Source organism: Heloderma suspectum, chromosome 9 (assembly GCF_057233095.1).
Source record: "Heloderma suspectum isolate Gila_16-S chromosome 9, 16-S_ref, whole genome shotgun sequence".
NCBI lineage: Eukaryota > Metazoa > Chordata > Lepidosauria > Squamata > Helodermatidae > Heloderma > Heloderma suspectum.
In genome coordinates this window covers 27,929,856-27,941,875 of record NC_139466.1, presented here as the reverse complement: position 1 = coordinate 27,941,875, position 12,020 = coordinate 27,929,856, and the positions used below count along the sequence as shown (strand labels likewise).

Below are 12,020 nucleotides of genomic sequence, written 5' to 3'. Positions count from 1 at the left end.
ATGCCTCTGAATACTAGTTGCTAGGGAACACCAGTGGGAGGGTGCTATTGAGCTCATGTCCTGCTTGTGGGCTTCCCATTGGCATCTGGTTGGCCAATGAGGTAACAGAATACTGGTCGAGATCAGCCCATGCTCCGATCCAGCAGGGCTCTTCTTATGTTCTTCCTCTGATAAATGTTCACTTGAATCCATCCTTAGTTGTTCCCCAAGTTATAAGATGCTGGTTCGCTGTAATATGTTTCTTCCCTGTCTTGTCTTTACAGAAGAGGTACAGATTGCCATCCCAATCATGAAGCCAACCCTAGAAAAGGTCCAACTGGCTGGACAGACTTTGCCCCCTGGTTTTCCTGCGCCTTTTCTCTTTGCAGATGGATTGTCATCAGTAGAAACTCTATTAACCAATATACAGGTAAAATACTCCAGTGATTTATGTCCCCGCTTTAAGTTTGCCAGGTGCATGAAGGTGACAGAGACCTGAATGACTTAGACCTACTTACACAGCCGATCTTTGTATGCATCACAAAACCAGGTGCCCCCTGTATCCAGAAGAAGAAAACACTCCTGTGAAGATTGTTCGCTGGGGCTGAAAACTAGTGCTGTGCTGAAAAATTCTCCCAATTTTTTTTTACTATTCTCATTCAATTTGATAGAAAAGAAATTGCTTTCTAAAAGAAATTCAAAATTGAAGAAAATGTCATAGACATTTGCATCACTGGGTTCAGGTTTCTTGTGCTTACACTACTTAGGAGGTATCTGAGGAGTATGCATGAGTATCTTGTTCTTTGTTGTACAGTCATCTCTCTGGCAGCCTGTAGCCTCCTCAGCTTCCCACACTTCAGTTCAGGCACAGGGGAAGACATCATGAGGTAATTTCTCCTATAGGGCTTTTTCAAATCAGGAAGCGCAGGCAGCCTGGGAGGCTGCAGAACAAGGGAGAGATGTGTAAGAGAAAGAAAACACAGACACAGCAGCCTTGGCAGTGATTAGGTAAGCTCAAAAACACCACTAAACTACATTATAAACCACCCTGAGAATGAGGCAGAATAATGGAAGACACTTCCTTGGGGGAAGAAGAGACAGTGTGGAGTAGTGGCTAGAGCATTGGACGGGGAGCCGGGAGATCCGGGTTCTAGTCCCCACTCAGCCATGGAAGTTCACTGGGTGACTTTGGGCCAATCACAGACTCTCAGCCCAACCTACCTCACAGGGTTGTTGTTGTGAGGCTAAAATGGAGAGGAGGAGGATAAAGTATGCCACCTTGGGTTCCTTAAACAGGAAAAAAGGTGGGATATAAATGTAATAAATAAAAAAAGAATAAAAGAAAAAGAAAACTTTCAGGAAACTGTGACAGATTTAAGCACAGCACTAGCTCCACCTCTTCCCTGGCGCTGGATGCAAAATGGGGACCAGCCTTCCAACACAGCTGATGCTGTTGCCACTTGCAGTGACAGCACCAAAAAAAAAAAACCCTTACAAACAAAAGAAAGATGCTGTGCTACACCCCCGGAAATGGTGAGTTCTACCTGTGAGGAACTGTGGAGAATTTCTCATCTCCTTGGAGAAATTGGTGAAATTGTTCCCCTAATTTCTCTGCCCACAATTAGAGTGGAGAATTTCAAGAGGCCATTTGGGCACAGCTCTGCTGAAAACTCTGTTCCAGGAGCCAGGGTGGTAGTCAGGTTCCTGAGTAGCCATGGGGAAGTCTAGTCAAGCTCACCCCTGAACCAATTTGGTTTTTATACCATTTCCATCAAACACTGCTCAGAGGTAGAGCAGGGAATATTGAATCTGTCCCCCTTCTCTCTCCTTCCTCCCCCGTAACAGATGATCACAGGTTATATTCAAGTGATTATTTCCCCCTGCTGGCTTTTATCTTGGTTCCTGCTTTGTTTTTATTCTGTTTTAAACTCATAGGTTTTATGTTATGTTTTACTACGTTATTGTATTTTATGTTTTTAAGTTCTATTTTGTGAACTGCCCAGAGAGCTTCAGCTAATGGCTGGTATAGAAATGGAATAAATAAATAATTTTTCCCGCCCTGAGAAACATGTGCAGAATTCCCATTTGTGTGCATATATTTTCCGCAGTTCATTTGGGGCTAATGGTCCCCCCCCTCCCCCAAAAAACACTCTTCATGGTAGGAGAAAGAACAATCATGTAAAACCACCTGTATTGCCTGTTTCCTGGTAGTAATAAAAATAATATGCCTTTTTGACAGAGAGTAGTTTCCAAATCTGTTTATGGTACACCCAGTGCTGTGTGAAATTCTTATTATTGCTGTCTCTCAGAATGTTATACATCTACCTGAGTGTTTCCCCATTTGAACTGTGCATTGGATGCAGTCAAAGGAAACTGGGTGTGACTTTGAAAATCACACAATACTTATAGTTAAAACAATGGTATTTAGATACCCATAACTTGCTCTGAATTTTGCTGATTGGCCTAATGTAATACAATTACATTACGATACTTACACGATACTTACACTTATACTTACACGTATGATATTTACACAATAAATTGGCTACTTCTGTGTTTGTGTGTGAGGGGGTACTGGCTGACTTAGGCTGCTATCTATCCTAACCACACTTACTAAGGAGCAAGTACAACTGAACACAATGGGACGTTTGTTCAAGTAAAAATGCATAGGACTCTACTGTTGGTAAAGCACATTAGAAAAATCTACCAGTGCCAATAAGCTTTTGGAACAGGATCCAGAGGTTCTATTCTACATGGTGGAGGTAAGTAAGTCTCTTGTGGAACGCCTGTTTTACACTTTGCACTAGAATACCAATCAAGAAAAGTGGAACTAAGACTGCAATCCTATACTCACTTACCTGGGAGTAAATCCCAATGAACTCAGTGGGGCTTCTGAGTAGAGATGTCTGTCACTGGGAAGTCCAGTTCTTTTTTTACTTGACAGAGTTCCATGGCATGTACGACTTGATCTGCATTTGTGAGCCAAGCTGTGGGCTTTTCCTCAAACTGCGGGAACTTTTTTTGCATTTTTTTCATGCAGGTTCCACTATTTGCACAAATTTCTGAGCAATTTGCACAACTTATGGCTGAATTTGTGCAAATTTGGTGATAATTTGTGCAAATTTCCCAGAAATTTGCACAAAATCTAGAACCTGGGGGGAAATGCACAAAATGCCCAGGAAATCCACAAACTGGCCTGACTTGCTGCAGACTGAGTCAAGTTTCTCAGAAGGAACCAGAACGAAGTCCAGGGGGTGGAACCTAGGAAAACCCATCGAACTTCACCCCCTAGATGGATTTCTCTGATATCCCTACTTCTAAGTAGGGATATATAGGATTGCGCTGTTGATCCAATGATCTTATTCTGCCTGCGCAAAATCCTGTGCAGGAATTCGTGCAACCTTTTCCAAAAGCATGAGAACTACAATAGAACTTTAGTTCACCACATGCCTTTGCCTTTTCTTAGTTCACCAGGTGCCTTTGCCTTTTCTCCTTTCCCAGACATTGGGGAGTATTTGTCTCAACATTGATTTTTGTCTATTGGGCTTTAAGGCTATGGATTGCACTGAAATTTTAAGCATTATTCTTTTTAATTTATTATTTATTTATTTAAGACATTTCTTACCCACTCTCCATTATAAAATAATCCAAAAGTGAGGTACAACACAGCAATAAAGCACAGTCCATAATACAATGTTGTCATTAAAATAATACAACATTTTCAGATTTAGTCATGCTTAAAGTAGGCCCACTGAAATCCACTGATTCCAGTCGATCTGCTCTGAGCATTATTAAGTCTGGATCCAACCTGTTATTTGTTTTGTAAGCCACCTTGGTGATCTTATGGTCAAAAGCTTGCAAGAAATGTTTTAAATAAACAAACAAACGGATGCTTGCCTATTTATAAACTAGGAATGTATAAATGGTTTATAAACAAAAATATATGCCTGCCTATTTATGGCTCATCCTCTGACCTCTTCCTTGATTAATACATTTTAACAAGGACATTTCTACTAATGTAAAAATTTTACAGTTCAGTTATATTTTAATGCCCCAATCCAAGGGAATTCCTGCACACACATGGACTTTCCCCACCTTCAAAATCTCCCCCAAGGATTTCATTTGGAGATAGCTGATCAGTGTTTTCAAGATGAATATGGAAGCTGTAATTAATGCAAGACTGGAGCTTCCATGTTGAATCTGCCCTCCCCCAACCTGGTCCCCAGATACATATTTCCACAGTTACATGAATGTTCCTGTCAATTTCCAGCCCCATGGCATTTTCTGAGTGGTGATATTGGGCGTCTGTGTAGGGTGTGTGAGACATAGACTCTTTACACCAGCACAGCCCTGCTGGCTTGGAATGATGGGAGTTGTAGTCCAACACATCTGGGGGGCATCAGGTTCAGGAATGCTGCTTTACGTGGTTGTCTGTCATCCTAGAAGTCAATGTTTTGCTTTTCCAGTGGTAAGACCAACTAGGGCATGCACCAGAGTGGTGAACAAGGCAAAAAATAAAGCAACATCCATCATTCCCTTTCCTGGACTTGTTATCTCAAGGTCTTTTATTTTGTAGCATCCTTAAGTTACTTCTCTCTTATTCTAGCTCTCTGGTCCATTAAAGTGATGCTCTTTTGAGAAGGGTGTTTGTCTGTGCCTGTTTTTACAGGGGTTGCTGAAAGTCGCTGTAGATAACGCCCGAGTGCAGGAAAAACAGATCCAGCAGGAGAAGAAGGAGCTGAAGATGGAACTGTGCAGGGAGAGAGAACTGAGGGAGAGTCTGGAAAGGCAACTCACAGTTGAGCTTCAAAGCCGAGGTAAGCTGAAAGAGTGTGGGGACACACACAGACGAACACTAGTTTCTTCTTGCATGCTGCTCCCGATGGTTCCCACTTCTTACTCACTAATCCCCTGGTAAGCAACCTGGTGCCCTCCAGATATTCTGGATTATAACTCCTATCAGCCTCAGCCAGCATGTCCAATGGTAAGGGATGATGGGAGGTGTAGTCCAAAACATCTGGAGGGTACCAGAGAGCCTACCCCTGTTGTAAGCCAACTCTCTTTTCATTGTGAGTCAGTGTGGTGTTGTTAGAATGGTGGACTGGGAGGTAGGAGATCCGGGTTCTAGTCCCCACTCAGCCATGAAATTCACTGGGTAACTTATCCTGTTTTCTGAGGATAAAACGGGGAGGAGGAGGCGGAGGAGGAGGGCTATGTAAGCCGCCTTGGGTTCCTTGCAAGAGGAAAAAGAGGCAGGGCATGAATGCAAAACAAATACAAATAAACAAAAATCATCGAAACCTGCTTCTTCTGCATCACCATGTAGGGTGGCCATGTGTCCTACTTTCCAGGGGATCATCCTCTGTTTGAAGGGCTGTCAGAGGACAGACCTCTATTTAAAGGCGCGCTCTGTTTGAAGGGCTGCCCAGTCCGAGTCTGTTTCAAAGATAAAGACGCAGAAGGAGGGAGAGCATCGGGGACCTTGAAGTTGCCCATCTGCAGTCAGCACCTGGGCAGCTGACTGAGGAGACACACAGCCTTCCCCACCCTGGTGAGATGGGCTTCGAGTAAGTGTGTGTGTGTGTGTGTGTATATGCATCATCTATACATATAAATTAGCACGTGCACATTTTATGCATCCTCTTTTGCCCTCCTTTGGGGTGACACGTTTCCCCTTTTTTAGAAACGTGCAAGTGGTGACCGTACCACAGTGGCGTTGCCTCTTCTGTTCTGTCCCTTACCATCGTTCCAGCCTTGCCCCCTGGGGCAACAGAGAACAAGTCTACTCCATCTTCTGCATTACAGCCCTTCAGATACAGGAAGACTGTCCTGACTTCGCTTAACCTCCTCTTTTCTAGGCTAAACTTACCCAGCTTTTCCAACCATTCTTCACAGGGCTTGGTTTCCATACCCTTCACCATCCTGGCTGACGTCCTCTGGACATGCTCATTGATCGACATCCTTCTTTGAGCTGTCCAGATGTAGCCCAACCATTGCAGAATAGAGTGGACCTGTCTCCTTTTATGATCTAGATACTGTACTTATTTATTTATTTATTTATTTTATTAAATTTATTAATCGCCCATCTGACTGGTCACCCAGCCACTCTGGGCGATGTACAACACACCATAAACAATTTAAAACAGTAAAATTTTACCATAATTTTTTTTTTAAAAAAATACCCTAACCCACCCCAAATGCCTGCCTGAACAACCATGTTTTTAATGCACGACGGAAGCTCATTAAAGAGGGGGCATGACGGAGTTCCCTAGGGAGGGAGTTCCACAGAGTGGGGGCCACCACAGAGAAGGCCCTCTCCCTCGTCCCCACTAGTCTAGCTGTCCTGGCTGATGGGACAGAGAGAAGGCCATCCGAGGCTGATCTTGTTAAGCGGCCTGTCTGGTGTTGCTGGAGGCGCTCCTTAAGATAGGCTGGGCCGGAACCATATAGGGTTTTAAAGGTCAAAACCAACACCTTGAATTTGGCCCGGAAAACAACTGGTAACCAGTGCAACTCCTTCAGCACTGGAGTGATGTGATCTCGCCGGCGGCTGCCTTTAATCAGGCGAGCCGCCGCGTTCTGTACCAGCTGCAGTTTCCGAACCGTCTTCAAGGGTAACCCCACGTAGAGCGCATTACAGTAGTCTAAACGAGAGGAGACCAGGGCATGTACTACCGATGGGAGCAGATGGTCGGGAAGGTAGGGGCGCAGCCGCCGTATCAGATGGAGTTGATACAGCGCTGTCCGGCTCACAGCTGACACCTGAGCCTCCATGGACAGCTGGGAGTCCAAAATGACCCCCAGGCTGCGGACCTGGTCTTTCAAGGGTAGCTGTACCCCATTCAACACCAGGTCAACATCCCCCAGCCTCCTCTTGTCTCCCACCAAAAGTACCTCGGTCTTGTCAGGGTTGAGCTTCAGCTTATTCCTCCCCATCCAGCCACTCACCGTCTCCAGACATTTGGACAGGGATTCTACGGCCAACCTTGGTGAAGATTTGAATGAGAGGTAGAGCTGAGTGTCATCCGCATATTGATGACACTGCACCCCAAACCTCCTGATGATAGCCCCCAGTGGCTTCACATAGATGTTAAATAGCATCGGGGAGAGGATGGAACCCTGTGGCACCCCACAAGTGAGTGGCCACGGGTCCGAAACCTCCTCTCCCAGTGCTACCCTCTGGTACCTGCCAGAGAGGAAGGACTGGAACCACCGCAATACAGTGTTTCCAATGCCCAACCCCTCCAGGCGGTCCAGGAGGATACCGTGGTCAACGGTATCAAAAGCCGCTGAGAGGTCGAGGAGAACAAGGAAGGAACATTCACCCCTATCCAGAGCCCTCCTCATATCATCCACCAAGGCGACCAAGGCCGTTTCTGTCCCATGCCCAGGCCTGAAGCCCGACTGAAATGGGTCTAGATAATCAGTTTCTTCCAAGTGTGCCTTCAACTGCACCGCCACCACCCGCTCAATCACCTTGCCCAAAAATGGCAGATTTGAGACTGGGCGAAAGTTGTTCAGAACTTGAGGATCCAAGGAGGGCTTCTTTAAGAGCGGTCTTATCACTGCCTCCTTGAGGGCTGATGGCATCACTCCCTCCTCAAGGGAGGCGTTCACCACCGCCTTGATCCCCTCACCCAGTCTCTCTCTGCAGCTCATAATGAGCCAAGATGGGCAAGGATCAAGTAAGCAGGTGGTTGGCCTTACAGATGAAAGCACCTTGTCCACTTCATCAGGAGGAAGAAGCTGGAACCGATCCCACAAAACCGGTTTGCCACAGGCCGCCTCTTGCTCACTAACTGTATCCACAGCGTGCAGAGTAACACACCTAATCTGATCAATTTTATCTGCAAAGTGCCTTGCCAAAGCCTCACAGGAGGCCTTAGAATGCTCCAGTGGTTCCGGAGCCACAGGACCGACCAGGCTCCGGACCACTTGGAACAGCCTCCTGGGGCAGCACTCTGCAGACGCGATGGAGGCAGCATAATATTCCTTTTTTGCTGCCTTCACCGCCACGTGATAGGCTGAAGATATAGCTCTAGCCCGTGTCTGATCATCTTTGGAGCGAGACTTCCGCCACCGGCGCTCTAGCCGTCTCACCTCCTGTTTCAGAGCTCGTAACCGCGGATTGAACCATGGTGCAGTCCGAGCCCTGTTCAGGGGGAGAGGGCGTTTCGGAGCCACCCGATCTAATGCCCCAGTGATTGCGGCATTCCAGCCACCCACCAGGGTCTCGACCGAGTGGCCGTTGGCATGCCCCAGAGAATCCCCAAGCGCGTTCAGGAATCCATTTGGATCCATAAAACGCCTGGGGCGGACCATTTTAATGGGACCTCCACCCCTGCGGAGGGGTTGTGGAACCGAGAAGTCCAACGTCACCAGATAGTGATCTGACCATGACAAGGGGGTGGTGGATATACCCCCGACTTCCAGATCACTCCCCACTTCTCCAGAAACAAACACAAGGTCTAGTGCATGACCGGCTACATGGGTGGGCCCAGTTAGAATATGGTGCAGCTCCCAGGAGGCCATGGTCTCCATGAAGTCCCGAGGTGCTCCTGTGAGGATGGCCTCCGAATGTACGTTGAAGTCCCCCAACACCAGTAAGTTAGGGGACTGTACACGCACTGTACTTGCTTTGATCCAGAACCCGATGCCTGTCCCATGGTCACATGGAGCATTTACATATTAATTCTACTACTAGTGGGGTCAGATCTGTAAGCACAGATCTGCTTCCACTACTGAAATGATCAGGGCACAGTGAAATCACATGTGCTCACATTACAGCTCCAGAAGAAATCCCTGGACTCGGGCAACCATCTTTATTCAAGGTCTTATAGCCAGTATATGCCACAGATTCGTGTTCACATCCATTTACCAGAGGACCAGGTTTTTCAGAGTCACATGGACTTGCAGTTTTTCACTTTGGGGTGGGTTTGGAGATTTGCACTAATTCGCAGAAGCACAAGTGCACATTAGCACTAATGCACACTTGTGCAAATCTGCATTAGTTTTTAAAAAGTTAATGTGAATTACTGCAAGTGCACATTAGTTCAAGTAGAACAAAATTCTGTTTTTTTAAAAAAAACCCGTCTGATTAAGTCCATGACTGGTTGATAGAACGAAAGACACCTGACAATCTGTGAAACACAGACAGAACAGATTTAACAAAATCTGTACAGCTAGATGCTTCGGGAGCAATTCTGTGTGAAGAGCGCCCTGGCGGCCTCTTTCAGTAGACTCCAATAGCCAACTCAAGACACAGCCGAAAGGATTCTTTTCAAAGCTTTAATCCTTTTACAGCTTAATGAGTCTTTCGGATGCTAATCACCAGCGACTAAAGCAAGGAACAGCAGAGTGGCCTAAGCTTCAACTAGGCAGTTGATCCCGGTTTGAAAGAGAGTCACTTGAAGACCCAGAACTTATGGGCTAGGGAGAGATCCTCCCTCTCTCCCTTGGGTCCATGGGAGGCAGCCATTGCTTGCATGCCAAATGGGCGCTATGCCTCCTTTCTACGCCCTCCATTGCACGTCGCTCCCTGCATCTGCGTCAAGCATCTAGCAAGCCTCGTTCCCGCACTTTCTCACTGCTAGGATCACTATCTATCTCAGGAATGCCGGCAGGAAGAATCTCTGCCAGCTGCTGTGCCTGTGAGGGATGAGCTGCCTCCTCTCCCATGGATTGCTGTTCCTCCTCAGAATCAGAACTGCTCTGGGGCTCTATGGGCTCAGTTTCTATCCTGACATTCTATCAGGATAGGTGGCCACCTCCGAACTCAGAGGTGACCACCTATCCAATGCACGTGGGAGGACCATGGAGGGGAACTTCTCTTCCACACTCCAGCTGCCCTGCATTCATGGCTAGATGGCCGATACTGGCTTTCTAGCCACGGGACGTCAGAGTGTGGGGTGGGGAGGCTGGACAATGCATAGGAGCATTGTACCAGCACTTCTGCACTCCCCGCCCCTCCTCACCCCCTTTGCCCCGTTCCGCATTGCTCTTATGAGCATGGAGCCCTGGGATGATCTGTGCCGTGTACGAGGTGGTGGAGGAGGGGGCAGGGAGGCAGTTCTCCAGTAACCGACCTCAGAGCGCGGGCTCCAAGGTCATTTCCCGGAAACCAACCAATCCTATGGCCATCTAGCCACTATCTAGCAGCCATAAGATTGTGCCCTTAATCGCTCCAACATTCAATTTAACAGTAAGGATGGAACTGGTAAATAGTATTTATTATTGGAATTTTAGTTTTATTTGCACATACAAATCCATGCAAATAATCATTCCACAATTTATGTAAAATCTGCTCCTCCATTATTGATAGGCCAGAACTAAATAATAATACGAAGCATAAAATAAAAATTTAGAGTTAAAGAAGAGAATATCCCTGACCTACATGCCGATGTGATGTAAAACTCACATTTTACTGCACTGTGAAGTAAGTTCCACTGAATTTGATGGGACTTACTCCTAGGTAAGTGTGTGTGTATAGGTTGTTGTTGTTGTTGTTGTTCAGTCATTCAGTCATGTCCGACTCTTCGTGACCCCATGGACCATAATAGCACGCCAGGCCTTCCTGTCCTGCGCTCTCTCCCGGAGTGTGCTCAAGTCCATATTCATTGCATCGGTGATGCTATCTAGCCTAAATGTCCAGTTTGGGTAACAGAGTGGGATATTCGTAGATAACATTCAGGGGATGAAATTCAATTTTGTGGGAAGACTCGACATCACAGCACTGAAACTCGGCAGGGGGTGGGTTGATAAAACAAAACATCAGATATCTGGGTTTTGCAAACTAAAATAGAAAAACTGAGGGTATGTGGACAATTGTCAAATGGAAATAAATCTGAAATTCAGAATTCTGTTTTTAATTATTTGGATTGTCATTTTTTTTGGTATTTATTATTATTGTCAGCCACATTGGTCATGATTCATGGAAGGGCGGGACAGAAATATTGATCATCACTTAATTGATTAATTGAAATGTTTTCAGTGCTAAAGTGCATAGCCACAGAATCAACATTATGGAGTTTCCGGAACGTGCGTATGGTGGAAGAGAACATAATGGTCTTCTATACCGAAAAGCAGAACTTGACTGTCAACAGAGAAGTGTCTTATGTTTTATAATCCTGAGGAAGCTCCCACTAATGGCTTTTTCATAATTGGATATTTCCATCTTTCAGCAACGATTCAAAAGCGCTTGAAGAAAGAGAAGAAAGCCAAGAGGAAATTGCAAGAAGCTCTTGAGTTTGAATCGAAGAGGAGAGAACAAGTGGAGCAGGCACTTAAACAGGCTACGTCAGGCGATGGTCTCAGGATGCTAAATGGTAACTTCGTTGGACTTCGTGGTTGCTTCACTGTTGAATTGGACTTTGGTGTGGCATTTTTTAAATCATTCATTCATTCATTCATTCATTCATTCATTCATTCATTCAGGGTACAATCTACACCTAGCATCTTAAGTTCCACTTGGCCAGTGGGAAGGGAGGCCCACCCATGGGGTGGAATTTGCATGCAGGGGTGTTGCTAGGCTTGGGTTTGTTTATTAATTCATTTATTCATTCATTCATTCATTCATTTCATTTCTATACCGCCCAATAGCCCAAGCTCTCTGGGTGGTTCTCAAGAATTAAACCCCAAAAGCGCAGAATAAAACACTATAAAATATGAAAGCATTAAAACCACAATATAACAATTCATGGGGCCCTGGTCCCAAATCAATTTACCAGGGTCCCAAGATCTTTTCCCCCAGAGCCCCAGTTGCCCACTGGTGCCCATAGAAAGTGTTTTCCCCCCTCAGCTTAATTGCCATACAGGTTGCAACTTTCAAGGAGGGATCGTAGCTGGGAAAGGCAGGGTTAATGCTCCCTTCCTGACACGCACACACACACACACACACACACATATGCACACACACACCACATCCCACGCTACTGCATGGCAGTCAAGCTTGGGGGTCAGGGGGGAACGCTTCCACTGGTCCCAGGGGACCAATTTATGTATTTGTTTGTTTATTCATTCATTCATTCTTACATTTATATCCC

The 12,020-nt window shown here is 45.9% G+C and overlaps 1 protein-coding gene across 2 annotated transcripts in view; it reads left to right on the top strand.

Annotated features, from left to right (window-relative positions):
• Positions 1-12,020, top strand: part of DACH2 (dachshund family transcription factor 2) — a 502,690-nt gene that overhangs the window by 479,358 nt on the left and 11,312 nt on the right. For both annotated transcript variants that reach the window (XM_084814013.1, XM_084814012.1), the window contains 3 exons: positions 264-409; positions 4,649-4,796; positions 11,160-11,303. In XM_084814013.1, coding sequence (XP_084670139.1) covers positions 264-409; positions 4,649-4,796; positions 11,160-11,303 — 438 coding nt within the window. The remainder of the gene's footprint in view (positions 1-263; positions 410-4,648; positions 4,797-11,159; positions 11,304-12,020) is intronic.